This window comes from Chaetomium fimeti, assembly GCF_033439085.1.
Source record: "Chaetomium fimeti strain CBS 168.71 chromosome Unknown B0H64scaffold_4, whole genome shotgun sequence".
NCBI lineage: Eukaryota > Fungi > Ascomycota > Sordariomycetes > Sordariales > Chaetomiaceae > Chaetomium > Chaetomium fimeti.
The window spans coordinates 3,033,248-3,060,486 of NW_026944332.1; the positions used below are offsets into that span (position 1 = coordinate 3,033,248).

Consider the following 27,239-nt stretch of genomic DNA (forward strand, 5'->3'; position numbering starts at 1 on the left):
GGGCCAGTCCCGGGCACGAAGCGCACACAACGCGGGGATGGTTGGCGCCGTGGGTCCCGCCCATCGAAGACCTGAACGGACCCGTTGTCGCCCGAGAGGGGGGTGGCACCGGCTTTGCGCCGACCGACCCGAGGTCCCGTCCACTCGTGCTCTTGCATCACGGTCCCAATTGAGTGGTTAGAAATGCGCCAGCCTCCGTGGTGACTGGCTGCTCTGTTCTTCTGCGGGACCGTAATTGGGTTTCACCAAAACTATGCGGGCTAACTACTGCATCCGGTTCTCGGATGAGAGAGAGAGAGAGAGAGAAAGAGGGAGATCTGGAACCTCCCCCCACCATGCGTTCGTCGGCCATGCATGCGATGCGATGATGCTATGGCAGCCCGAGAATGCGCGTCCCCATCCATCTGCACCACCACCAACCCACATGATATCCCGCTCGCCCACCACGCGAGATCGCCCGGCCACCACGCGAGATCGCCCGGCCTTAGTGTGTATTAGTGTCCTCAAGCCAGATTCCATTGCGTTCATCTCGGTAAGAATAGGCTAGGCGAGGCACCTTATCCGCAGTCAACCCCCCTCGGCCCCTCGGTTGGGGGTCATCCAGGAGAATGCCACATTCCCCGCATTCTCGAAGCCGCACAACTGCATGTTTACCCTTGGGGGGGAAGAGGGGCAAAGGGGGGGGGGGGGGGGGGGGGGTGGTCAACAAGCGGGATTGACTCGTCATCCTCCGTTCTGGAAGACGTATTGCCTGCAGGCCTATTGGTTGTGTCAGTCCAAGAACCAGATAGAAAGAAAAAAAAAACACAGATCCAGTAGAAAACAAGAAGCCAAAAACAGGGCAACCACTCACTGCCTTGAGAACATTAAGCTCGGCGCGCGACTGGTCGTAGACGTGGCGGTACTCGCCCAGGCTCTCGCGCAGGACGGCCTGCCTGGTGGAGCGGCCGTCGCAGATGGCCTTCATCTTGAGCTCCATCTCCTTGCGCAGGAACGGCTTGCCCAGGCTGGTCTCGAACCGCATGCGGTCGAAGCCCTCGATCAGCGCCACCCCCAGGCTGGTCGGTATGAACTCGCGCACCCCGCCGCCCCGGCCGCCGCCCGCCGCGCCCCCGCGCCCGCCCCCCCGTGCGCCGCCCCCGCGACCGCCGCGCCCCCTGCCACGTCCGCGCCCGCCTCGCGCCGCGGGAGCGGCCTCTGGTTCGTCGTCGTCCGCGCCGGCGTTTCCGCCACCGCCGCCGCCGCCGCGCTCCACGGTCCTGGCGTACTGGCGCTCCTGGATCTTCTCGATGTGCTCGGCCATGGTGGCGTCGGTGCCGATGCCGTTGGCGTCCATGAGGGCGATGAGGTCGGCCTCGGTGAGGTAGCCGGGGGGGCCGGTCTTGCCCTCGGTGAGCATGGCCTCGGCGGGCTCGAAGCGCTCGCCGACGGCGAAGCGCGGCAGCTGGGCGGTGCCCGTCCAGTTCTCGTACGGGTACACGTCCAGGTAGTTGCGCGCCAGCACCGTCACCCCGTGCGCGCCGAACCCTTCCTCCCCGTACGCCACCTCCACGTCGCTCGCCATCCCCGCCGCGTCCTCCGAGCAGCACGCCAGGAACCGCCGCGTCACCAGCTCGTACACCCGCCGCTCGCTGTCGTCGAGCGCCGCCGGCGCCGCGTACGTGATCGGGTGGATCGGCGGATGTGCCTTGTCGTCGTGCCTACCCTGCCGCGGTTGTTGGAAGCCGCCGCCGTCGACGAGGTTCTGCGCGAACGCGCCCCACCGGTTGTCTTGTGTTTGTTTCCGCACGAGTGCCCGGAGGTCCATGCCCTTATCGAAGCGGTCGGTTTCGGTGCGCGGGTAGCTGATGAACCCCCTGTTGTAGAGCTTCTCGGCCACGGTCATGGCCTGCTGACCGGTCATGCGGAGGAACCGGGTGGCCATCTTTTGCATCTCGACCGTCGTGAGCGGGAGCGGCTTCCATTTCTTGGTGGGCTTCTCCTGGACCTTGGTGACCTTGGCCGTCCTGGCCGTGAGGCACCTCTCGTAGAAGATGACGACCGACATGCGGTCAAATAGCCGATGCCTCGACCAGTTGAAGTTGACCTTGATGCCGTCCCTCTCGTGCATCATTTTGATGCCCCAGAAGGCCTCGGGGACGAAGTTCTTGACCCGAAAATACCGATCCACGACGAAGCCGAGAGTAGGAAACTGGCAAGACCCTAGATCAGTTAGGACGGCGGATGGTTGATCTGCGCATGGCCTGTCTTACCGTAGCTGAGCGTGAGCTTGGATAGGGGTCCTCCCAGAGGACGAAGGTTGAGGGTCAAGAACCGGGTAAAGGCATACCCGATCCTCAAGTCGAGCTCGATGCGTGCCGATACGGCGTCTACTTGCTTGTCATCAAGGGCGATGAGCCGTCGGGCGGCAGATAAAATGTGACTAAAAAGATGGTTAGGATGGCGGTGCCAGTCCCAATGCGGGCGTCGACTTACGCTCTTTCGACATTGCTAAACCGTGCCCGTTTGATCTGAATATGGCTGTTGCCTTTCCTCGCCGCAGACCTGATCTCGCTTCCAATGTGTTCTCCTTCTCGATCGCAATCCGTCCAGATGACGAGCGCATCGGCGCGTCTCGCCTGGTCTTCGATATTTTTGGCGATGGATTTGTTGTCCTACCTCGGGGGTCAGTATCTACCTAGAGTAGCATGTTTTCCTCAGAAGCCTGGTGGTATATTTACATCGGGGATGACCGTCAGAACCGGTGCGTCGAACAGTCGATCGGGCGGTGGGTACTCCCATTGTTTGTAGTCGGGTGGAAATTCCACAGCGGTAAGATGGCCCTTCACAGCGGTCATGGTCACTGAGCAGTTTCCCCATGGCGGGCCGAAGTCATAGTTAAACGAGTAATTTTTGATGTAAGTATTGCGCGTGTTGTTCTAAGGCAATGTCAGTCCAATGTTCATGCTCGCGGTGAAGCAACAGCAGTTATTCCGAGAGAAGGCACCCACAGTTTGGTATTGACCACCAGAAAGGTGGCCAGCGACTGCCTTCGAAATAGAAGGCTTCTCAGCGACGCAAAGAACGCGCGTCATGGTTGCGGATGGTTTAGCGGCAGTGTTGAAGTGGTTGGAATGGCAACGAAAGTATCGGAGCAGCAACCAAAGCCGGGGAAGCTGTGGGCGGCTAACCGTCTCGTGGTTCTTGTTATTTTTCGACAAGCTTGTGAGTCGCGATAAAAGCCCACCTTTGCTTGATTGCGCTGGAAGAGCATCATGTGCCCCCCTTGCTGAAACTCAAATCATGGACTCGAAGTGACTCGAGCACACGCTTGAGACGAGACTGTAAGGAAGGAACAAGAACAGCTCCAACAGCTCAGGCTCGGAATTTACAAGACGGCACTTATCCCCTTAGAATAATCATGCTGTGATAGAAAAGCCGTCTTTGCTCTTCTGACTTTATTCTTGGCCAACGGCGGCCACAAACGCGTGTTTCGTCTTGTGGTCATGTCGCGGTGAACCTGTGAGGCTCGAATTTCAATACAGAAATACAACAAGGGTTTTTACACCGAGTGCACAGTAATTCCAAGAAATACGGAGGACCCACAAGCCAAGCTTGCAAATATCGAGAATTACTTGTATTCTGTATGGAGGCTTAAGGTGCGAACGAAAAACAAAGAGCCCACCGTCACTTTTGGCGCGGCCTCGTTTGACCCTCACCACCTTATACGTTCAACGTAGTCACTTTGATACATACGTTGATTCGCAATATGGTTTGGGTTTGGGTGAGGGATGGGATGGAGATGGGGAGAGGGATAGGCTGAGACTCATAACTTTATCCCAAACCCTCTCCCTACCTATCCTTATCCCTATCCCTAACCCAAACCTCAACCCATACCCGATCCCTTTCCCTTTTTTTAGCTTAAACCCCAAAGCCTCTTGTGAATCAACTCATCTATATGTGTATCACGCTGACTGCGTTGCAACTAACTGCATCAAATCGACCGCATCGAACTGACCGTAATCGACTAGGTGAATGCAATGGTTCCATTTTTGCGGCGAGCTCGGAAGATGTCATTTAATCTGGTCCGCTACCACAGTAAACCTAGTCAGTTCTCTGTGGGGGGTTTAATCCGAGCACGGTTGCCGATGACGCCCACACTTGAACCCCGAGGAACTTAACTTGGACAGAAAACATCCAAGAACCGCAACCAGCATAGCATCTAAATGGTTGTGATCTGGAACCATTAGCCTTGCATTCGAAATGGCGCTCCCAACTATCCGCACGCTAGAAGATTGCGCCGACTTCTCCCAGGTGGTAGAGCCCTTCATTCCGCAGCTCTACGACCTCCCCACGAAATTGCTCGACGTCTTTGCGGGACGAGAGAGCCTGTTGCAGCTGTACACAGAGACGAACCCTCTCGTATCCGGCTTTGCCATCTCTGTATTTCTGGGTGCCGTGTTTCTCGTGGCGGCCGAGATAAATCGCAACTACTCCCAAGTAGACCGGTTCTGGAGTCTTCTGCCGACGTTGTACATCGCGCATTTCGATGTGTGGGCCCGTCTAACTGGGTTGCCTTCGCAGCGAATCGATGCCGCCTTGCTCTTTAGTGCCGTATGGAGTGTGAGTTGGTCCCATAGATCAGCGAGATGGGTCGGTTTGCTAACTCCGCGACTTTGGACGGTAGACTCGTCTCACCTTCAACTACTGGAGAAAAGGGGGTTATGGTATCGGCCATGAAGACTATCGATGGTGAGCAAGCAAACATCTTCAATACCCTCACGGAAGAACTCACTAACACGCTTCAGGGAGGTCATCCGGCAGCATGTCCCCAAGGTCGTGTTCCACGTTTTCAACTGGACCTTCATCTCGTTCATCCAGAGCATCTTGCTCTTCATGATCGCCGCGCCCGTGTACACGGTCCTGCTGGCGTCCACCATCGAGCCCAACCTTACCAGCGCCGATATTGCCGCAGTGGCAATTGAACTCGGACTCGTGCTCACCGAGTACATCGCCGACGAGCAACAGTGGGGTATGCCTTGTCTCCTGATTGACGAACATGTGGCCAACAAACGTTTGCTAACTACCGGCTCGCAGTTTACCAATCAGCCAAGAAGCAGTACAAAGACACCGGCAAGGTCACCGGCGGCTTCCAACAAGCCGACCTCGACCGGGGCTTCATCACCTCCGGCCTCTGGGCGTACAGCCGGCACCCCAACTTCGCGGCCGAGCAGACCATCTGGTTCGTGCTCTACCAGTGGAGCTGCTACGCGAGCAAGACGCTGTACAACTGGGGCGGCGCCGGGCCCGCCTTCCTCATCATGCTCTTCCAGGGCTCGACATGGTTCACCGAGCTCATCACGGCGGGGAAATACCCCGAGTACCGCGACTACCAGCAGGGCGTGGGCATGTTTGCCCCCTCGGGCGTTTCTGCCTACCGGCCGCCCGCTGCCAAGGCGCCCAAGGTGATTCGGACCAGCGAGCTGGCGAAGAAGCAGCAGGAGAAGGAGAGGAAGCAGAAGGAGAAGCAGAAGTGAGGCGAAGGGGGGCAGAGGAGGGTGCAGGCACGGGCCTCGGGAAGACGCAGGGAACTCAAGCTGCCGATGGATGAATATTCGGTTTTCACAATCGACCGTTTGTTATCGTCGGTGGTGGGGTTGGGGTCGGGTTGGGGCGTAGCAGAATTTGCCCAATACCTAGTGCTACGTGCCCATGTTTGTTGGTGTTTGTCCGTCTTGTGGGAGGGGTTGTCGGGAGGCTCAAAGGGAAATTTCCAGAGAATGGATGGCAGTCAGGCCCCCCGGGCAAATCCCCAGCGTGTTGGGCGAGTCCTCGGCCACCTGACCGAGGCTTGATGACGTGAAGTGTTGACGAAAAAAAAGAAAATACTTCACGTATATAGGCTATGCCGTCATCTCGAGTGCTTTGCAATATCTGAACACATCCGACTTTCGTGTCGGTGTTTCAAGCGTTGGGTGGCCAGTGTGAAGTGATGCAAAGCAGTCTGGTTGTCCGTGAATGAAGAGCGCCTCTTGACTTCTTCCCTCTCCCAAGCCCCTTTCCCGTCTATGGAGGCTACGGCATCCGGGCAGATATGTACAAACGCCCAAGCATCGCAACATTTAAAGTCTTCATTTTGTCATACCCCTCGAGCGTGGTTGGATGACGCTAACGAAATAACTGGCTCATCGCACGTTAAAATGTTAGTGTCTACGGGCCCTTTTTTCTGCCAAACCAACCACTGAAATCCGGAGGCGGTGGGGCAATTCTTCTGGTGGGATCGTCTGTACGGGATACGGAGTACCAACCTGGACTTGTAATTACAGGGGTTAAAGTCGATGACGCGGGATCATGTGTTCACGCGAGGCAGCAGTCGCCTATCGCGGGCTGGTCGTTTGTTTCACGGATGCTGCCTGGACCTTCAGGATGAACCCAGGATAAGTGCACTTTTGGGTTTCTCGCCTACGCGCCTTCTTCTTCCTTTTCATTTTCACTTTTCTTCCTCTCAGCACTTTCTTGGAAATTAAGTTCGGCAACAATGGCGGACAAGGAAGCGACAGTATACATCGTCGACCTCGGCGAGTCGATGGCCGACTGCCATAACGGCCGCGACGAATCGGATCTTGACTTTGGCATGCGCTATGTCTGGGACAAGATCTCCACTACCGTCGCCGCCAGTCGCAAAACTTGGACGTTGGGAGTCGTGGGCCTCAACACCGAGGAGACGGACAATGCACAGGACCGCGAAGGTCTCGAGGGCTACGAACACATCTCAGTCCTCCAAGACATCGGCCCCATGACTATGACCTCGCTGAGAGACCTACGTTCCTCAATACAACCTTCACACAGCTACGGCGGAGATGCCATATCCGGCATTGTGGTTGCCCTTTCTATGATCGAGGTGTTCACCAAGAAGCTAAAGTACAACCGGCGGATCATCCTGGTCACCAACGGAGAGTCGCCAATCGATGACGAGTCGTCCGAGGATGTTGCCAACCGGCTCAACGACTCCAATATCGAATTGATTGTGATGTAAGTTTGCATCCTACGGGCTAGGGACAGCAGCTAACGTCGTTAGTGGCGTCGATTTCGACGATGCCGACTACAGTTTCAAGGAGGAGGACAAGTCCAAGGGCAAGGTAAGTCGAATGTTGTGGGTCTCCTGCTAGGCCACTCACTCACTCTGCACAGGCCAATAATGAGAGGATCCTCCGCAAGCTGGTCGAACAGTGCAACAATGGCGTGTTTGGAACCATGCAGCAGGCTGTTGAGGAGCTGGCCATTCCTCGCATCAAGCCGGTGAGGCCCTTCAAGGCGTACGACGGCGCGCTCACACTCGGGGACCCCGAAAAATACAAGAGCGCCTTGAGCATCCACGTCGAGCGCTATTTCAAGACTAAGCGTGCGCCGGCGCCGCCGGCAAGCACCGTGGTTGTCAACTCCGAGCTTGGGGGAGCGTCCCAATCCCAAACCCTTAATGAAGATACTGAGATGGGTGATACCGAGTTTTCCGGCGTCAAGCATATGCGTACCTACAGGGTCAACGATTCGGATGCCCCCGGTGGGAAGCGGGATGTGGAGTTCGAGGACCTTGCGAAAGGGTATCAGTACGGCCGGACCGTTGTGCCCTTTAGCGAATCCGATTTTTCCATCACCAAGCTAGAGACCAAGAAGTCATTCACCATCCTTGGGTTCATTCCATTCAGCAGCGTAAGTCACTTGATTGAGCCTTGATCTTGAGAATTGGTTGCTAAGACGATTGCACAGTACAACCCGTTCCTCAATCTGGGCGAAACGGGCATCATAGTCGCCCAAAAGCACAATGAGGAGTCGGAACTTGGGCTCTCCGCCCTTATCCACGCTCTCCACGAGCTCGAGTCGTATGCCGTGGCGAGATACGTGCAAAAAGACGGCACCCAGCCACAGCTCCTTTTACTCAAGCCGAACCCCGCCATTGAAGACGATTTCGAGTGCCTCTACGATGTACCGCTGCCGTTCGCCGAGGACCTCCGAAGTTACCAGTTCCCTCCACTGGACAAGGTACTTACCGTCACCGGGAATATCATCAAGGAACACCGACTTCTACCGTCAGAGGACCTGAAGCAGGCGATGAGTGATTTCGTCGATGCCATGGACCTTTCTGGCTTCGATGTGGACGAGGACGGGTATGTCGTAGTCTAGGTCCCAACACGCAGCCGACCCAGCTAACTCGGCCCAGAAAACCGACAGAGTACGCGCCAATCGACGAGACGTACAACCCAACCATCCACCGCATGAACCAGGCCATCCGTGCGCGCGCTGTTGACCCGGACGCGCCCATCAGGCCGCCAGCAGAGATCCTACTTCGTTTTTCCAAGCCGCCAGAGGAACTCATTGAAAACGCAAAGCCGGAGATCGAAGCGCTGATCGATGCAGCCGAGATCAAGAAGGGTATGCTGTTGCCTTGGTTACTGCTCTGGCACCTGCTAACACGCGGAATCAGTCCCGGCCAAGGCCCAAGGCCGAGGCGGCCGCAAGGAGCCCGTCAAGCCCCTCTCCGGCCTCGACATCGACTCGCTCCTCGGGGAGAGCAAGCGCACCACGATCTCGCTGGACAACGCGGTCCCCGAGTTTAAGCAGATCCTCGCCACCGCGGCGGACGACGCCACCATCGAGAGCGCGGCCAAGCAGATGGGCCAGATCGTCCGGAAGCTCATCCAGGACAGCTTCGCGGACCTGTTCTACGCACGGGCCGCCGAGAATCTCCGCGTCATGCGCGAGGAGCTCATCAGCTTGGAAGTGCCGGGGTTGTACAATAAGTTCTTGACCGGACTGAAGAAGAGCATTCTGAGTGGGGAGCTGGACGGTGATCGCAGGGAGATGTGGTTTAAGCATATTATTGGGGGTCATCTGGGTCTCATCACCCAAGATGAGTCAGAGGTTTCGGAGGTGACGGTTGATGAGGCCAAGGCGGTAAGTTGCTTGTCCTCGTCTGCGCTGCTTTTGCGGCCTATCGTGGTGTTTTTTGCTGACTGGTGGCTAGTTTTCGACATGACCTATTTGGTACACAGTAGAGGGGGATATTAACTTGTCAGTCTGTACGAGTAGAGTGATGGGCATGCCGTTGTTGGCGGGAAATGATGTAGCATAATGCTGGCGGTGTTGGGCAGGGAGGGCCAGTGAGCAGTGGGTTTTGAGGCCTACTATCGTTAGCTAATATCTGCCACGTTGGGAAGAGAGCCTTGTATCCTTTAAACCAGGGGTTGCACGGCCAGGCTTACTCTCATATGCTAACTAACGTCACACCTGGTCATCTTTGTGCCCAGTTATCTGTGCCTGGTCGCGGCCCAATTTGACATACCGCTATTTCGGGTGCATAGCCTGATCAAATGGTTGCTGAAGGGAGGGAGGGCTGAGATGCTGGGATCCACAATTTGGTTTGTTCATAAACCTGACTCTTGGAACAACACCTCGACTGTTTACAAGATTTCTTTCCTTGGACGTGTTGTGTAACATCCCACTTACAACGCACTCACATCGGAGAAAGTACAAAACTGGTGGCACAGAAGCACTTCACATTCTAGTTTGCACCTGTGTCTAAATCGTCCACTTAAAGAGTGTGCTGCTGTTTGCCATTCTAGTTTGCATTAGCAGCAGGTAAGGTCGCTGCAAACAACCTTGTTTTGTGACTGATCATTTGTGTTAATTCGACAGCTCCTTCCTCAGCCCCTTTCCGTTTGCACTCTTTGTTCCGACACTGCAAGTGCGACTCACAACCACAACGTAACCTCCACCCAACATCTTCGAGCAACCTTGAGAGCATCTACGAGCTGAACCTGTATCAGCCAGGCCGAGCAGTTAGTTCACTTTCCTCATGTCTCCGTTGCAGTGGTGTTAACCATGTCCACAGTATCGATTAAATACACGCCCTTCACACACCCCGGGTCACCTACCTCTGGTCTTAACAACCTCTTCACAGAACTTGATCTGTGGACTGTGACCAGGTCGTTGAGGGTTTGGTCCAAGGTTGTGGCGGGTCATTGACCGGGGCGGAATTTTCACTTTGCTTTTCTTCAACCCACGACTACTTCCTTATTCTTCCCCATCTCCTCGATTTATTTCTCTCGACCAGTTGTTGGTACTCTCGACCTGCCAACAACGAAGACGGGACAATTTTTGTCGTTTTTTTATCCTCACTCGCATTAACTAGACGGGGCGGTCACCAACATCACGTTCTCCAACCAAAAAAAAATGGCAGACGATCAGTTTATGCGTCGCCTTCGGGACATATCCGGCGACGATTCCGACATGTGGGAGGGTTTCGACCCTTCTTCCTGGCGCTTTCACCAACCTGAGGGCGATGAGTCCGAGCCTTCAGATTCGGCAGCCGCCGTTTTCTTCCCCGAGCAAGATGGCTACGCCTCGGACGACTCGGCCGAAATGATCCTCAACTTCCATAAGCTGAGCGAGACCGAGCGGGCCAACCCGGCACGCGGCAGCATCAAGCTTAGCAGGGCGCGCCAGTACGCATCCGAGGAAGTGGGCTTTCCGGACGAGCTTGCTGAGTTGGAGAAGGTCAAGTGGGAAGAGACGGGCCTTGCCATGGGCGACCTCTCGGAGGAGGGCTCGACTTTCGTGCCGTGGAGGCTCATTGACAATTATCCGAGCATGTTCGTCGGCAAGGCCAACGGTGTTCGCGTAAGTGGTTTATTTTGAGTCAACAGTCAACCGAGCATCGGCGTTTATGTGCTGACCATCTCAAGGCCGAGCCGCTATTCACCGTCGACGCTCTTCATGATAAGATTGTCTGGGATCTGTAAGTCGGCATCTCAATGACTCTTTGCTTGGGGTTTCTATCTGACAGTGAACTAGCTACTATCTTCACTGCCCTTCGGATATGAAAATGAAACCTGTTCTTTTTGTCCCCACCTACCAGTTCACACATCTCCTGGACGTGGTCAACGCCAAACTGGAAACCCAGTTTACCATCCCCCATGGCAGAAACAAAGAGAGGTTCATGATGTCGTTTGGCGTCGGCAACAGCCCTCTGCCGCGCTTTCTGGGTCGTTCCCACAGCGCCGAGTCTTTCAAAGCCCTCTCCATGGCTATTCCTGCGCCTCACCCGGACGACGACCTAACCAAAGTAACCAAGCTCGGCGTCGAGGAGTTTAGGCAGCTCCTGAGGCGGACTCGCGCCGATAGGAAGAAGGGCAAGAAATCGGATAGAAACCGCCCGAAACGCATCCAGATGCATCAGCATTGGGGTAGATCTGTCAAGCGTGTTCAGCGCTATCTTGGTCTCCGCGGTAGAGCAGCTGATGAGATGGCTGTTAAACTCGCTGACCTCGACTTTACTCGGCCCATGGTCCATGAGCCCGAGAACTCTGTCTTGTTTGTCGCCATCGACGTTGAGGCCTGGGAGCAGGACCACGGCCTCATTACCGAGGTCGGAATTTCCATGCTGGACACCACCCAGCTCAAGGGCATTGCGCCCGGCGAGGACGGCCAAAACTGGCTGCAGCTCATTAGCGCTCGCCACATTCGTGTCAAGGAGAACTCGTGGGCCACAAACTCGCGCTACGTACAGGGGTGCGCCGACTGCTTCGACTTTGGGTATTTCCCCCCTCTCCCACAGAAAACGCAAGAACCACAAAGCTAATCCCACGCAGCACAACCGAGTTCGTCGAGGAATCCCTCATCTCCGAGCTCATCAAGGACGTCATCGACCGCGCAACCTTTGCCAACGGCGGGGCCCCCCGGCCCGTGGTGCTCGTCTTCCACGAGTCGTCGGCCGACATCAAGTATCTCAAGTACCTGTCCTACCACATCGAAGCCGCTCGGAACGTCATCGACGTCGCCGACACGCGTGAGATGCACCAGTACGTGTTGCGCAGCAATGACTCGGCCAGCCTGGCTAGCGTGCTGAGCTATCTGGACATTCCGTACCGCTACCTGCATAACGCGGGCAATGACGCTGTGTATACCTTGCAGGCCATGCTCGGCCTGGCGGTCAAGAAGATGGGCATGAGCCAGGAGACGCAGAGGGAGAAGATCGAGGGGTAAGAGATGATCATTTAAAGCGCTTCTTTTTTTTATGCCATTGCTGATGAACACTTGTAGTCATGTCCCCTACGCCGACTTCACGGAGAAGGATGGTTGGACCAGCGGCGAGGACACTGACGGTGGCGAGCCGGTTGGCCTGCCTGCTCCTCCAGTTGGCTGGGGTAGTAACGAGGATACCAGCAACCAGGACTGGGGCAGCGAAGAGGCCAACGGCCAGAACTGGGACAGTTAGGAAAACATCCAGGACTGGCCTAGCCAAGGCCAAGCTCGCGTTGGTTCAAGAGATAGATATGTAACTTGCTCGCAGCATAAGGGCGTCTAAAATCTCTTAACACATTCCCTAGGAGTTACCGTGGTGCGTTGGCATGACAGGCGCGCAGTCAAGATTGTGTGTGCATCTAGTGGTATATATTAGAGGAGAGTCACTTAGCCAACGCCAAGTGTGTTCGTGGTCCGCAGACCCAACCTTGCTTCTTCATGTCGCTCCAAATCCGGGGCAAACAACTCGTGATAATACAGCCGTCCCCGTCAGACTCGTTCTGCTAAGGCCTGCCATGACACGACCAAAGCCAATCAATTCATCCTAAGCCAAACCACCCCCCCTTAAACGCCAGTGCTATGATTGTGTGTGTTGTACATGTTGTGGTGTGTTTGACGGCGCGAGATTTGGAATTCGGCGCGGTAGGCTGTTACTCGTACGGCAGGCGCGGGCGGGTCTGTCGCATTGGCAGGTCCCTTCCTTCCCCCGTAGTTGGACCGTGTTTCTCAACTAACTCGAGTTGACGAGATCGGCCCCGTCAACCAGCACCTCCTATACCCTCGCTAATTCCCCAACCCCAACCCCCGGTGGGGTTGGGGGAGGAGCCCAAGCAATTGAATCCGTCATGAGTTCTTCTCCAGAAACTCCTTCGCCTCGTTCACCTTGGTCGCCAGGTACGGACTGCCGCCGCGGTCGGGGTGGTTGAGGAGCATCAGCGTGCGGTGCGCCTTGCGCACCTTGTCCTTGGACAGGCCGCTCTCACTGTTTGTCGTCGGTGTCAGCATGCACAAACAAGCAACTCCCCCCTTTTCCCCCATCATGACCAACATCACCACCGTCACCATCATCGCCACTACCACCACTACCACCACCACCACCACTACCCCACCACTACCACACCATACCACCACTTGGATCGACACCACCACACCGGGGAGCGGGGTAGGAAAGAAAAGGAAACCGAAAAGCAACATACTTCAGCGACAGAATCAGCGCCGCCTCGCGCTTGTTCATCCGCGGCTCGAACCCGCCCTTGTAAAAGGCCTTGCCGAGGGCGCCCACGCCGCCGCGCGACCGCCGCCAGGCTACCAGGCCGGCTCTGCCCTGTTATATATGGCAAACATGCGCGGTTAGGTTCGTGCTCTTGCTCTCGTTTTTGTTCTTGTTGTGTGTGTGGTGTTGCGCTGGGATGGGCTGGGCTTTCGGGGTGCTGCTTGGGTTGGGGGGTTGGGGGGGGGGTGTGAGGGGACGTACAAGAAAAGCGGCGACTGCGACGCCTGCGCCGATGGCGACTGCGGAGGCCATTTTGTTTCCTTTCTCTAGGTTGGTTTGGCCTGGTAAAGGGTTCGGTGGGTGAATGTGGTGATCGTGGGTTCGGCTGGGGTGATGCGCTGTGGGAGCGGGCTTCGTGGTGGTCGTGGTTGGTGACGGCGATGATGCGCTTCGCTGGAGGAGGGATGGTGGATTGCGATGGAACTTTTTCTGTCGGGTTCGAGGGCGGGATTTGCCGCCGCCGCCGTCCGGGACCGGGACCGGGTGTAATATTACCATACATAATACTGTTCCTTACGTCGGTAATTACGGTGCTTGGCCCTTTAAACCTGCTGTTTGTTTGTTGCTTTGGAGTTGCAAGATCTGGACAATAAATCACCCAACTTGATCCGGTCGTCGCAGGACAATTTGTTTTTCCTATTACTGTGTATATCTCATATCTCCAATTTCTACTACCGCGGGGGGGCATAAACCCTCGCCGGCGGCGCCAACCCAACCTCAACATCCATCAGAACCTTCCTCTCCACTTCCTTTTCCTCCTCCTTCCGCCGCTCCTCTTTATCTTCTTCTTCCCTCTCACTCCCACCCATACTCCAATTTCCCGCCCCGCCCCGCCCACTGAGCCCACCGGCCTTGGACTTGGCCGCCAGACTGGCTGCGACCGCGGCGGCTGCTTTGGCGCGGTCCGCTTCCTCCTCTTGTTTCTGTGCCGCCGTGTCGGCTGAGGAGGCCGGCGTGCTAGCAGCGTCGTCGGCGGAGGAGAAGGTAAAGTTCCCTGCGCCGCCGCGTCCGGCGCGGGTGTAGCTTGTGCCGGGACCCAAGCTGGAGCTGCCGGTGGCGTGGGTTGGGGTCAGGCTGAGAGGGTTGGGGAGTTGGTCTTGGGCTTCGAGGTCCTAGGGGCGGACTGGGTTAGTTTAATGCGGTAGAAGGGGGATTAAAGGGGATGAACGGACGGTTGTCGTGCTCGCCTTCTTCTCGGCGTCTTGGACGTCCTGCTTGCTGTAGAAGTTGCCGGCTCCACCACGGCCGACACGGCGGAAAACTTCGGATGACATGTTGCGTGGTTGTTGGCCTGAAGCTCAGTTGGTCTGACTTTTGGATGTTACGGTCAAGGACGGGCCTAGAGCTGGACGGTCATTCAAGTCACTCCATCCAAGCAGACATCGATTCAATTGTCTTGACGCCGTCTCATGTCCTTATCGGGCGATACCCCCAACCCCTTATCAGCCCGGTGTTGCAGCTGTGTAATGCAATTGGGTGCTCCATCCTTTGTGGGTTGGCATAACGATCAAAGTACCTATGTACATTCCTTTCCAAAGCCTATTCCACCTTATCAATACGCTGAAAGTCCGATGTGATTTATTGGAGATCTTTTGTAACATCTCTTAAAGCGGTCCGAGTTAATTCAAACTTACCTCTCAATGGGACTCTTCCCAGAAGTTCGCAGCGAGATCCCTGGGCAACATGCACTTGGGTGCTCTTTTTCCCCAGACGGCTGCGGTCGATCCGCAAAGTTCAGCCAACCACATTAGTTACAGATCAACTTCTTGCAATCCCCGAGCTCGCGGACACCTGATCACAGTATTCCTTGGATTGCAGTCAGTTCAATCGACAGACAGAGATGGGTTGGCTCGCAATAGGGAAAGGGTTGAGGATAGGGAGAGATTTTCACCTAACCCCAACACCAGCCCTATCCCTACCCCTATCCCTCTTCCAGACCTTGGGGAGGTCCTCCTTAGCCAAGCCCTATCCAAACCCTCCCTCTATCCCTAACCTGAACTCACCCAACCTGAACTCACCACCTTGCACCAGTTCGATACAATCCAGTTCAGTCAGCTGCACCTAGTTCAACGTAGTCAGTGTGACGCAGCCGATTGCAGCCAGTTCAATTCGTACATTAGATGGGTCAAACTCGCGATCGGGTTTGGGTTTGGGATAGGGAGGGGAGTTAACGTCAGGGGAGTTCAGGTTAGGGTTAAGGAGGTGAGTTCAGGTTGGCGAGGTTGGGTGAGTTCAGGTTAGGGTTAACGAGGTGAGTTCAGGTTAGGGTTAAGGAGGTGAGGATGAGACGAGGTCGCTCCAAAAGCTCCGGTGGTGTGTGTGCATTTCAGGTGGGTTTTTTTCCCCAGTTCGGCTCAAGCCTCCGACAGAAGAGGAAAAGGTTGTCCCTGCCGATGAGCAAGGGCGGCGTCTGGGGGCCTGGAGCGCAAATCCGGCAGTCTCGGGGACGGCATTTGATGGCGCGGCTTGAACCATCTGGGCGTGCCTGATCGTCACCCGGGGCGTGACGCGCAGCCTCGCTTGATGTGGTTGTGTGGTGGTGTCCCTGCCTTGGAACCCTTCTTTTCGTTTCTCTCCTCGGGTCTGGCTTGTTGCGACGCCAGTTATTTTTCCCGGTCAGGTGGACAGCCCGGCAGCGTCATCTGCTTCCCGAGCTTTCCATCTGTCTGCTCGACTGACCCTGTCAGCAAAAGCCATGGGACCTGTGTCACGAGATTTTTCTTCGTCTGCGGACAACTGCGCTCCGTGGTACCGTGTTTGTTCGTCCACGCACTGGGAGACGAGTTTCTGAACGCAACGGTGGCTTGGGCAACATTCAGGGGTGGCGTTTGAGAAAGGCTCACAACTCTGGCCCTGTTCCCGGAAAGTTTGGAAGTGTTACATGTCGCACGGGGTCCCGCTGGACGGCTTTGGTGCTCCCCGAACGTTTATGCAGCTGCTTCGTGGACAGCCAAGCTCTGTCTGGAGTTGAATCCCGGTTTGTTGAAACAAGAATGAGTTGTCGGTCCTGCGTGATTTGGGACTCGTGAGGTGCTCATCAATTCACTTTCGGGTTCGGTCCAAGGCCAGCCACGTCAAATGGCGCAAGCAGGCGTTATCAATTCGCGAGGCGGCCGGTCGGGGCCAGCCCGGGGGGCATGGAATTGTTCCTGGTGGTTGATTGCGAGTTGATCGCTCATTGGTTTCCTCATTGCCTCTCAAGACCCGACAGCCTGATCGAGGCGGGACGGCAATAGGAGCCGGGACAGCTTGATCGAAGCCGGGCCCGATGAGTTAAGCATGCAGAAGTGTCCTCCCACCTCCAGCGATCCGGTGATCTCGACGATTGGCTCTCGTAGGTTCCGCGGCACGGGAACTGCTTGGGTGAACTGAAGGCGGGGTCCTTCAACAGGTCTAGCCTGTTAAAGGGCGAGCGATCGGGTGATGGGGGAGCATGTCTCGAGATGATTGGCAGGCTGCCATCCGCAATGGATGCAACTCGGCGTCGAGTGCAAGTCAGGTTATTTGACTTTAGGGTTCTTGAGCATGAAAGACGATAATACTCCATAGATTGGCCACTGTTGGGCGAGCACGACGAGCGAGTTGTTGAAAAGAAGGATCACCTGTTCATCCCGAGCGGCCGTTTGAGAACGCATCAATGTTCGATCCCTTTCGAGCAAAAGTTTAAGCACAGTTGCATAGTTGCATAAGCGCGTGCAACTGACTGCCTGGGCCAGTGGACAGGTGATACGGATACTGCTGTCAGATCACTTGGTTGACCGTGTCAGCAAACTGTACTCATTACTCGTGCTCGGTGTTGAACAAAGCGACCGACAACGGAAGACGGAGGCTGTCATGCGTTCGAGTCGAGCATCGGTAAAACACATCGCACCCGGTTGCTCAGTAATAACCCTTGGGCTTGTCGTTTCGATATCCAGCCCTAAATTCCCGGAGAGCGGTTTGCCACGGTCAGAGCGTTCTCCATCGAGAAACTCCATCGAGAAACTCCATCAGTAACTCCATCGAGCGACTCCAGCCCCTCCTCCAGTTCAACAACCCCAGTCATAGTTAGGAAATGGAGATCTAAATGGGGAACACAACAGGCGGGGTAATGGCATGTAACTCCAAGCCGCGGTATAATGCTGCCTCGCTAAGAAGCACCTTGACTCCTTGAGCAATCCATGGAGACACCACCCACCATATTGTGGAATGAATTGGTCGAATAATGACTTTTATCTTGATGGGGTTCTTCTTTGCCCTAAACTTCAAAGACGGGCGGGGTGAGTGAGAATTCCAGTTTCCCAACCTTTTTGTCACTTGATGGGGAATGGCGGCGCCCATTTGAGTCACTTGTGGAGACCAGGTGCTTCGCCTTGGTGACCAAAGGCTCGTGACCCGGCTTCGAGCCGACGCCTCCTCGCTGCGATTCCAACAAAGGCAATCAAGAGCGACGCGTTTTAAATTGACTGTGTGGATGAACGACTCGGTGGTTGTTGACGAGTCCGTTCGGGATTCTGGCATGAAACCGCTTCTTGACTTTCTGCAACCGATTAATTCTGGTCTCATCTTCCACCTCGATTGTCATCTTCGTTCTCTTTTTGTTAATCGGTGGTTCGTCTCATTGTCGCTCTTTCCAACTATGGAAACATCTTAGTGCAAATAGTCTGTAACACTGTCGAATCAAATCAGCCACAGAAGCGCGAAGCGGGTCGCTTCACCGAAGGTGTGAGAAGGCTGCCCCTTGACAGGAAAATGACCAGCCTCACCTCTCATCGAGGAGGAATCATCTTGCCTTGATTCCCGATCTTGCGCGTCGTTTTCTTACCGAGAAAGCTTCAGCCGGCAGCTTCTTCGACTCCCGCATCTTGGATGATGATAGAGTACGAGGGTGTGAGACGCCACCAGCTTTCGGACAACCTGTCCAGTCAGACGCCATCCCAGACACACGATGCTGCATTCGGCAGGACTGGAGGTGTACATCTGGACTTTGAGCGCCGGGCAAGGCAGGTACCGCATCCAAGGGAGGGGCAGCAGGGGTACTTGCCAGGGGCAGATGCGCTTCGCCGAATACGTACCCCCTTGTAGCGCCAACATTCCACCACCAAAGCTGCGAATCGCCCGGGATCGAGGGACATGACAGATGCTCCCATCTCTCCTGCTCTATCTGCCACCTTATTTGATGTCATTATGCCCAAGGAGTTCCAGCGAGTTGCAGTTTGAGCGACCCAGTGACTCCCGCCGCTTCAATCCCTCTCAACTTTTTTTTTTTTTCGGCTGACCCGATCTCGTTGCGTCCCATGCCACGCGCCTCCCGCTGACAGGCAACCCATCCATCTCGACCCGCAATTCGTTCCTCTTGTTGGGCCTTTCTTTCTTTCACACATCCTCCCAAACGGGAGGCACAGCCACTCATCTTTTGCGCTGGATCTTTTCTGTGCCACTGCCGCATCCCAATTGCTGGCCTTTTTTTTTTTCGATCTTGGTGTACCGAGCTTGAGTGGTTGGCAAGAGTCACCAGGGGGACCCATACCCTAGCCGGGCCCGAAATTATTATTGTTCCTCCCCGCGCTTCGACCGGCAGCTCCCAGCTGTTCCCAACCGCAACACAAGGCACCTCGAACAATCGTGGCCCACCAACAACCTCGCACACACACCAGTCCACCGCAACACGCCTCCTCTTTGCAGCTTTTAAATTGCTTTTTTCCTTTTCTTTTGAGAATCGCCTCGCCTTCACTTTGGATACAAAGCGAATTGCGAGATCCGCGTACACGCTGGATCTCTACTTGTTCCTGACGGGAGTTGTTTAACAATGGCGTCCTCCAAGGTAGGCCCCATCTCTGACGCACTGGCGGACTGCGACTTCGGCTTCCCGCCTCCGCAGACCAACACAGCACTGACGGCATCCTGTACCTGCTTAGGAAATACAACAAACTACGCGGCCGCTCTCGCACCGCCCGTCGATCTCGTCGACCTCCGTACCGGGTGGACTCACGCTTAACCGACAATCACACTCCCGAAATAACTCGCACTCGCACTCGCTTCTCGGAAGCGCCCTCAATGGCGCCCACCGCGTCACACGCCGCAAGAGCATGACAAACACAGGTGCGAACGTGGCAGCGGTAGCCGCAGCTCTTCAGGAATCCGGGGATATGGCCATGCCACTTCCAATTGCCGCAGGCTCCCGGCGAAACACCATATCCAAGAACGGCCTCTCGCGGTCAGCTATCGTGGGGAGCCTCCCATCACCGCCGGCAAGCCTCCCGACGCATAGATTCGCGACAGGACATGGGGCAGCCAACGCGCAGGAGAGTGCAATCGACGACGAGCTCAACGAAATGTCCGGGGACGAGGCCGAATCGGCCTTCCAGAAGGCTCGCACGAGAAGAGCTAGCGACGGCCAGCCCCTGGTGAAGGAAGGCGGCCGGAAGATCAACCGCCCGGATCTTCGCTGCGAGAAGTGCGGAAAGGGATACAAGCATAGCAGCTGCTTGAACAAGCATTTGTTTGTGCCCATTTTCCTTTCCTTACCCTCTCCCACCACGTGGTACCCGAGTGCGGATCCGACAAGCCCGGACCGGTCATGGACCCCAAGCTGTGCGGTTTGAAGCACTTGTGTTGACTTGTTTGCCCGTTCAGGTGGGAGCACACTCCCGAATGGTCCTACACTTCCAAGCTCTTGATTTCCAAGCATCAGCAAGTCCAGCTTCTGGAGGCCGCCTCGGTCCTGGTGGCCATGAACAACACCCCGACGGCCACTGCCGCACCCACCGTCACGACACCCCCAGACTCGGCTCGGGACTTTATCAGCGATCGAGACTCGGCGTCCCCCGCCGCGAGCGGATACTCGGAGCAGCAGGACCGTGGGTCGGCCGACACGACGCCGCCGCCGCAGCTGGACGCCTTCAACGCAGCGAACGCGTCCTACAGGAGTTTTGGCAAGAGGTACAGCAACGGAAGCGGCTTGTCCCGGTCCTACCAGACGGCACCCTACGGCAGCTCGGTGGCAGACAGCGTCCCGAGCGTGTCGGGCTTTGGACATTTCCGGCAGCTTAGCCAGGACCAGAGGCCCACATCGTCGGGGAGGAACGCCACCGGCCAGGATGACCGCGAGCTTGCGGCCGCCGTGGAACTGCTCAGCTGCAGCTTCAACAGCAATGGCGGCTCACGGACGGTTCACCTCCCCGCCGATGCGCCGCCGGTGCCGCCGCTCCCGGCACAGTATCTCGACCAGGGGATGTTGTCAGGCACGAGCTTCATCAACAGCTACCCTAGTAGGGCGCCGGAGAGCTTCACGCGCGGCGAGATGCGGAGGGTGGACGCAAAGATGGAGGAGAGCGGCGAGAGTGTCATGGACGATGACGACGACGAGGACATGCGGTCCCGGGCGCGGAGCGACGAGGACGACGACGGTGTCTTCGGTAGGATGGAGGAATGAGCTCGCGATACCAAGCGACGAGCCTCGTTCTTTTTCTGGAGAGATTTGCATAAGTTTATTGGACGCGAAGGGTTTTTATGAAATGGATCAGGTCACGGATACGACGGACGGATACGGGTCTCTTTTGTATACCTATATTGTAAAGCGTGTAAATGATGTCGCTCCGCCGACGGCCCTTGGCACCGAAGAGTGGAACGCGCGCGTGGGTTCCTGCTGGCGTTTGATGTCGGGAGCGCGTTGGCGCCACGAGGTTAAAGTGAGGGCCGTGTGCGAGCGTTGAGCGGGCGTCGAGCGAATGTGGACTCGGTGTTTTGGTGTAGTGATGGGATGGGGGTTTTTTATCAAGCACAACAAACACATTGGGATCTCGCCCAATTTTTCACTATTGTTCTGGCTGGGGCTGGGGCTCACGAACAAGAAATTGAAATAATAATAAAAAAAACTCACATAGACAAAAAAGTCTTGGGGAGGCTGAAGGTTGTCTCTCGTTTGGGTTGCTGGCGAACTAAGATGGACGTGGTTACCTCAGGGTTCCATTTCCGGGAGTCCACGAGCAAACGCAGACAGAGCAACGCAGCAGCGTCTGAAGTCAAGATCAGGAACCGCCCGACTGCAAAACTGTGCTTCGCGGTGGAGACGGACTGACATATCCAGTGGAAATCATAATCTTGGAGCCCGAGCTAGGCAAAGTGGAAATGAGGTGACAAAAGAGGGAATCTTGTCTCGGCAAGCTGCATCTGACGGAGATGGGCAGTGTAGTCTGTTTGGCTGTTTGGTCGGAATAGATGGTTGGGCAAACGGGTTCGTGCCTCTCACAAACTCTTTCGCCCTTGGAATAAGGCACCAGATCCATTTTCTCAGGGCGGGCCAAGGCGGGCGGCGGCGGAGCTCAACACGCTGAGCGGGAGGGGCCCCGGTGGGTTGGTTCCTGTCCAAGACGTCAGAGGATCCACACGGCCCCGGCATAATGCATCCCACACGGGCCAAAGCTTTCGGAGCTCTCTTTCGGGCGCGTTTGCACCTGTAATCTGGGAGTTATCGAGCGCCGTTTGTCCACTCGCCTTTTCAACCAACCAAGCAACCAACAAACAAACGGGCAGCATCGCGGCGGCAGCATATGGAGGTCAGGTCCCCATCCTGACTTTTGGGATTCTCTTGCAACCTCATCCTTCATGCCACCTCATCTGAACTAGCTACCTATTATTAGCATTAGCCGCATTCGCTTCAGAGTATCCCGGGTCTTACGATTGCCGTTGTCGCACAGCATTGGTCTCCGGCTTTGCTCCCCTCGAATTAATCGATCGATTAGTTATTCTCCGAACCAGAATCCTTCACATTATCACCGACCGAACCGATGGACCGAGCAAAAGAGGCCGCAGCTGAGGCTGCCGACGCCGCACCGATCTTACCTGGGGGCGCGTTATCCCCGAAACGCGCCGCCCGACTGCCCGGTGCCGCCCGGTTCGTTCTGGCGGTCGTGCTAAGCTTTGCGCTGTCAGCGCTGGGCCGCTCGTTTGTCGACCACTGGAGCAACAATGAGATGGGAAGCATTGCGAGGGAGATCACCTCCCAGACGGAGCTGTCTGTTTTGGCCGGGTGGAAGCTGTATGTCCCCAACCGCTCCCCTCCTTTTTATTTTGAGAGCGCGATCTGGTGTCTTCCGATGTGTTTCGCCCACAGCCCTGCCCTGCTCTCCACCTCAGCCGAGGGCTGACGAGGATGACCCCCACCGTTTACTACTGCCGGGCCCAAACTAATCTTGGCTTCGGACGACAGGTTCGGACTCGCCCTGGGTTGGTACGCGGGCTACGATGGCTTCGACCTTGCAGCTCTCGCCCTACTCTCGCATGGCCCGGTGGTAAGCTTCCCCACCCCCTCCCCCAGCGGCGTGCCCCTCGTAGGGCTGGCCGTCAGCACAGGCGAGCTCGGGGGTTTTCCCGCACCTCCCACATGGCACGGCGGGGCGTAGGGGCGCAGTCCCACTGACGTGCATGAACACCCACCCAGACCTTTGTCACCACCGTCTTCTACGGGATCCGCGGCCTGACGGCCAGCGCTTACCTCGCCGTCGAAATCGCATCAGCGTCCCTGCCGTTCCTCCTCCTGCGCCGGCTGTCCGCGGCCCACTCAGCCGCGCCCCGCACGCCCGGCCTCGAGGTGGTGCTCGACCGGACCATCCTGGCGCTCACCTGGTCCCAGTCGGCCGGTCTCTACATCTCGGTGCTGCTCGTGGCCAGCCACTTCATCCTGCCCACCAACTTCGTGCTCTACTTCCAGGGCATCCCCACGGTGCAGCCCGCGGCGGACGCCAGCCTCTTCGGGCCGGGCAACGTGGCCGGCGTCCCGCTCAGCATGCTGTGCGGGCTGGCGGCGCGGAGCTTCATCTTCGTGCCGCTGGTGTCCACGGAGCCCGTGGCGGCGGCGGACGTGTGGATCGCCGCCTTCGACCCGGTCCACGCCACGCTCCTCAGCACCCTGCAGTGGAACCTGTTTGGCTACACCACCCGCGCCAGGCTGTCCGTCTCCCGCATCTCCGTGGCCGTGCTCTTCACCGCCGTCGGTACCTATCTCGACACCGCCGTCGCCATCAACGGCGTCGAGCCCTACGGCGGGGTTGTTTATGCTGCTGTGTGGGTCGTCGCTACCGTGATCACCGGGGGCATGCTGCACGCTATCGCGTGCACATGAGGCGAGAGTGTGTCATTTCTTGCTTTGCTTGCCTGGCCGTTTTTTGATGGTTTGTTTGCGCGTCCCGGGCGGACAGGTGACGTGCGCGCCCTTTGCCCGTCTTGGGGTGGGTTTTGTTTACATACATACATTGGTTGGAACCTGCATAGGCACGGAGTGACAGGGGTTAATAGGGCTTTTTGGTGACGTGCGCTGGTTAGGCTGCAAAATGTGGGAGTTTGGACTCGAGGACTCAAGGACGTTGAGTGGTTTTGGTTTATGGCGTCCGGCTTGCGTTCCGGGCTTCCAAATTAACAGGCATCCATCTATCACAAACCTTCGATCATCTTCTGCCCCGCGCCTCTCTCTCCCGTCTGTTGTTCAAGGATACACAATCGGTGGCCGGGTGGCCGGGTTTGTTTCAGGTAGTTGTGCGTTTTGATGGGGTAACATGACATATGTGTGGTTGTGAGGTGGTGTTGTTGTTGTTATGCCAGGGGGGGCTGTGAAACCCCGGCAGCGGCTGTCGTGTGAGCTTGCTTGCGTTGGTGCGTCGGTGCGTCGGTTACCGCATCGGGCGCCCGGTGTCGCATGCATTGGACGGACAAACCAGTCATGAAGGATTCGGATTGGCGCGCGTTTGCGGCAGCGATGACAGGTACGGTGTGCCGCAAAGAGAGAGAGAGGACACTTTGGCGGGGAGCATGCCCTGTGCCAAGGCCCAGCTGAGGCCGGATTCGCCTTGTGGAGGGTAAGGTAAGGCTTTCCGGAGTCGGCACGCCCAAGGGCCCAGGGAGGGGGACCGGGGCTCCGATGAAGCAACCGTCGCGAAGGAAAGGGACACCTTACCGATTACCGATGTATGTTGTGTGATGTGATGTGGCGGGCGGTCTGACCAGAAGGAAACCACGTGCGGCGGGGGTCAGTCACGTCTTTCCTGCTCTTGCTCGAGAGGAAAAAGTCACTTTCAGCCGTGGCTCGTCGACTGCGCCTTACCTGAAGTTTCAGTGGGTATTTACTCCCCCTGAGCGAATGGTAGGGCAAGGATCAGGGCGCCTCATCTCGTGTCCCCCGGGCCCGGCAACGCCGTCGACAAGACAGACAAGACCTCACCTCGTCCGGATTTGTGCCTGGCGGCCTCTTGTGGAATGGAATTGAAAGTTCATGGTCTTAATCCGAAGATGGGCTGAAAGAGAAAAAGCGGCTTGGAATAAGCTATCGGCGGCTGCGGCTACCGAAGATCGGTTTTAGTTGCGGCGTTGTTGGTAATGTGGTAATAAGAGACCCATCTGATAGAGACGCTGCGCCACATTTCCCTTTCCTCGCTCAAACCACCCAATCACATTTCGGATCCGGACTCCAAGTCCCAAGAGCCGCTTCCTGGTCTCCATAATTCTGTCCTAAACAGCTCGCGTCTAAGTTGGGCGACTGCTCGAATTGGAACTGGGATCACCCTTCTTCCTGCCTCTTCCCAGCTCCCCCTCCCTCCCAGGAGGGACCAGTATGGGGGACCGGGGGGAGGTGGGATGTTACCTGTCACTCCCCGGGAAGGCTGTGGGGCGCGTGATGGCGCCCGGCCGTTATTCGACTTGATGTTGCTCGTCGAGCCGGGGCACGGGAGGGGGTGTAAAGGGGGGAAGTGGAGTGAAGCGAGAGGAAAGACTCATACTCCTCGGGATGGAGGCTCTCATGGAACGCCCTCGGTCAGTGCTCGCAGGCAGAAACCGGGGCCGGCCCGGTTCAGGTGGAGGTTTACTTTTCTTTGCTGGCTGATCTAGGTTGCGGTCCCGGAGACCGTTGAGAGGTCATGGCTTACACCTTGTGCCTGCCTACCTTACCTTACTTACACCTTGCCGGATCCCGGGGCTGTTCGGACGTAACGAAATGTTACCGCTTTCTATATAGCTTCCCGAACAATGCCCTCACCAGCTGGTCATGTTCGGTCTGGCATTCAATATTCCAACCTCTCCAAGCCCTGCTTCCTCTGACTCCTCGACAACAGATCGTGGCTGTTGCACGAAGCATGACTGCCACGCCGTACGGGTGCCATCACGAAGCTGGATCAAGCAGTCACACACAGTCGTCGCTATCACTTTCTTACCCGTGACGAGGAACATGAAAAGGGGCAGCCAACCTCCTCCGGTTGATACCGCAGAAGAAGCATCCACAACAACAACATCACCGGCAACCACATCCACCCCCACCCCAACCATCACCACAACGGTTGCCTCTTCCCCCTCGGCCTCCCCCTCCACACCAACAACTATATCAACCGCAGCCCCCTCCCCCAACCCGTCCATGAGCACAACCACAACCGGAGCCGAGGAAGACCCAGCAACAGCAAACATGTACGAGTACGAGCACATCATGACCTTCGACGAGCCCATGATGATGGGCTCGTCGTCGTCGACCGCCGTCGCCACCGGCAGCAGCAGCTCGGCCAGCGGGTCGGTCAAGAAGAAGAAGTCGATCAAGTCGGACGACTCGCTGACCCTGCGCGGGCCCATGGAGGTCGACGGGTCCGTCAAGTCGATGGCCTCCGTGTCCTTCTCCGGGGACTTTTCTGTTCGGGATCGCATCGAGGCCTACGGCAACCTGGAGGTGGATGGGAATCTGACCTGTGGTGGGAAGGTGAAGAGCATGGGGAATGTCAAGGTTAGGGGGGCGGTCGTCTGCATGTGAGTTGTTTTCTTTCTTTCTCGTCCGCAATTTGTTTGTTTGTTTGTTTGTTTGTCTTCCTCCCTTTGGATCATTGGCTGACTTGACTCGTGATATAGGGACAAAGTCAAGATCTTTGGCAAGCTCAAGATCACCGGGACACTGGAGGTACATGGGGATTTGGAGGTTTGGGGCAAGCTGACCATTGATGGTTATCTGTACGTTTCTCCCGTCTATTTACTCTGGTATTTGATGAGAACAGCCAACTAACTCATAGCAGGAAGTGCAGGACTCTGACGGCGTATGCCTCTCTCACCACCGTCGGTGACCAATCTTGGTACGAGGTGGAAGAGGGCGAGAAGGTTCATGGCGCGAAGCTGGTGCAGCGTTATTGAGGGATGATGATGGTGTTTTTTTGGGAGGCGTTTTTGTTTTCTTTTGGCTATCTCTCTTCTCTTTCTCTTTCTGATGACGATAACATGGGTCTGCTAGGTTTGGAGTTGTACACCACCGGGTTGTGTTTGGATGGGTTTCCGTTTAAATGGGTTCCTGTTTGGGTTCGGGCTTGGGTTGAGGTTCGGTTTTAATTTGGGTGTGGGTTTGGGTGTGGGATTGAGTTGGGCTTGAGTTTGGGTTTGAGTTTGGGTTTGAGTTTGGTTTTGGCTTTTGTTTTTGTTTTGAGTTTCTTCGTTTTTTCTTTTCTTGTTTTCACTTTCTGTTCTTTCTTCCTTCTTTTGGCCAGATGGGGTCTCTACACTTTGCATATACACCTGGTATGGGGTTTTACGGCTTGGAAGGACAAGACTACAGGAGAGGCTCACAGCCCTATACACAGTACATTTTGATGTTTTGGAAACAAGTTGGCCGGGTCGGTTTGGCTACACATACAAGCTTCTTTCTTAGGTTCATCGGATTCATCAGTAGCGAGACTTACATCAAATGGATCTCTGCGATTCAGCATGATCATGCCCAAAGCCGAAATGGCTCCCTCAATCAACATATCGAACTTCCAGAATCTGCCTAGCCAAACTCAATATCTTTACGAGCTTTCTGCCTATTCATGAAGCCCCGCTATGATTCAGGCCGGTCTGTTGATATTGTCAGAGGAGCTCAGTCGGATGAACTTTAAGGTAAAACATGTCAATCCCCGCTGTTTGATGACCCGAA

At 56.2% G+C, this 27,239-nt stretch overlaps 10 protein-coding genes across 10 annotated transcripts; 7 read left to right on the top strand and 3 right to left on the bottom strand.

Annotated features, from left to right (window-relative positions):
• Window positions 1–723: 723 nt before the first annotated feature.
• B0H64DRAFT_460965 (DNA topoisomerase) lies at window positions 724–3,502 on the bottom strand (the record flags this gene model as incomplete). Its single annotated transcript, XM_062807483.1, has 6 exons — window positions 2,991–3,502; window positions 2,721–2,918; window positions 2,476–2,654; window positions 2,253–2,422; window positions 854–2,202; window positions 724–759 (listed from the first exon to the last, which is right to left on the bottom strand). Exons 1-6 carry the CDS (start codon window positions 3,072–3,074, stop codon window positions 724–726), a joined length of 2,016 nt encoding a protein of 671 aa, XP_062659573.1. The 5' UTR covers window positions 3,075–3,502.
• A 479-nt stretch (window positions 3,503–3,981) lies between these two features.
• B0H64DRAFT_162527 (uncharacterized protein) lies at window positions 3,982–5,699 on the top strand. The gene is made up of 4 exons (XM_062798622.1): window positions 3,982–4,602; window positions 4,667–4,731; window positions 4,788–5,011; window positions 5,077–5,699. Exons 1-4 carry the CDS (start codon window positions 4,243–4,245, stop codon window positions 5,514–5,516), a joined length of 1,089 nt encoding a protein of 362 aa, XP_062659574.1. The 5' UTR covers window positions 3,982–4,242; the 3' UTR covers window positions 5,517–5,699.
• Window positions 5,700–6,351: 652 nt separating this feature from the next.
• Window positions 6,352–9,331, top strand: B0H64DRAFT_397256 (ATP-dependent DNA helicase II subunit 2). The gene is made up of 7 exons (XM_062803862.1): window positions 6,352–7,011; window positions 7,058–7,118; window positions 7,171–7,689; window positions 7,747–8,144; window positions 8,198–8,409; window positions 8,462–8,931; window positions 9,002–9,331. The coding sequence occupies exons 1-7, from the start codon at window positions 6,518–6,520 to the stop codon at window positions 9,011–9,013; spliced, it is 2,166 nt and encodes a 721-aa protein (XP_062659575.1). The 5' UTR covers window positions 6,352–6,517; the 3' UTR covers window positions 9,014–9,331.
• Window positions 9,332–10,209: 878 nt separating this feature from the next.
• Window positions 10,210–12,379, top strand: B0H64DRAFT_424613 (uncharacterized protein; the record flags this gene model as incomplete). Its single annotated transcript, XM_062805653.1, has 5 exons — window positions 10,210–10,656; window positions 10,722–10,774; window positions 10,831–11,571; window positions 11,628–12,017; window positions 12,079–12,379. The coding sequence occupies 5 exons, from the start codon at window positions 10,210–10,212 to the stop codon at window positions 12,251–12,253; spliced, it is 1,806 nt and encodes a 601-aa protein (XP_062659576.1). The 3' UTR covers window positions 12,254–12,379.
• Window positions 12,380–12,903: 524 nt separating this feature from the next.
• Window positions 12,904–13,585, bottom strand: B0H64DRAFT_374205 (uncharacterized protein; the record flags this gene model as incomplete). The annotated part of the gene is made up of 3 exons (XM_062802316.1): window positions 12,904–13,042; window positions 13,257–13,384; window positions 13,535–13,585. 3 exons carry the CDS (start codon window positions 13,583–13,585, stop codon window positions 12,904–12,906), a joined length of 318 nt encoding a protein of 105 aa, XP_062659577.1.
• A 419-nt stretch (window positions 13,586–14,004) lies between these two features.
• On the bottom strand, window positions 14,005–14,607 carry B0H64DRAFT_374206 (uncharacterized protein; the record flags this gene model as incomplete). The annotated part of the gene is made up of 2 exons (XM_062802317.1): window positions 14,005–14,445; window positions 14,506–14,607. 2 exons carry the CDS (start codon window positions 14,605–14,607, stop codon window positions 14,005–14,007), a joined length of 543 nt encoding a protein of 180 aa, XP_062659578.1.
• Window positions 14,608–15,399: 792 nt separating this feature from the next.
• Window positions 15,400–16,518, top strand: B0H64DRAFT_397266 (uncharacterized protein). Its single transcript, XM_062803863.1, has one exon. The coding sequence runs from the start codon at window positions 15,857–15,859 to the stop codon at window positions 16,163–16,165; it is 309 nt and encodes a 102-aa protein (XP_062659579.1). The 5' UTR covers window positions 15,400–15,856; the 3' UTR covers window positions 16,166–16,518.
• Window positions 16,519–18,184: 1,666 nt separating this feature from the next.
• On the top strand, window positions 18,185–20,747 carry B0H64DRAFT_321557 (uncharacterized protein; the record flags this gene model as incomplete). Its single annotated transcript, XM_062800522.1, has 4 exons — window positions 18,185–18,319; window positions 19,071–19,136; window positions 19,231–19,814; window positions 19,949–20,747. The coding sequence occupies 4 exons, from the start codon at window positions 18,185–18,187 to the stop codon at window positions 20,745–20,747; spliced, it is 1,584 nt and encodes a 527-aa protein (XP_062659580.1).
• A 1,271-nt stretch (window positions 20,748–22,018) lies between these two features.
• On the top strand, window positions 22,019–23,615 carry B0H64DRAFT_162838 (uncharacterized protein). Its single transcript, XM_062798623.1, has 3 exons — window positions 22,019–22,352; window positions 22,524–22,605; window positions 22,755–23,615. The coding sequence occupies exons 1-3, from the start codon at window positions 22,102–22,104 to the stop codon at window positions 23,433–23,435; spliced, it is 1,014 nt and encodes a 337-aa protein (XP_062659581.1). The 5' UTR covers window positions 22,019–22,101; the 3' UTR covers window positions 23,436–23,615.
• Window positions 23,616–25,712: 2,097 nt separating this feature from the next.
• B0H64DRAFT_442407 (uncharacterized protein) lies at window positions 25,713–26,467 on the top strand (the record flags this gene model as incomplete). Its single annotated transcript, XM_062806641.1, has 3 exons — window positions 25,713–26,092; window positions 26,192–26,290; window positions 26,353–26,467. The coding sequence occupies 3 exons, from the start codon at window positions 25,713–25,715 to the stop codon at window positions 26,465–26,467; spliced, it is 594 nt and encodes a 197-aa protein (XP_062659582.1).
• Window positions 26,468–27,239: the final 772 nt, after the last annotated feature.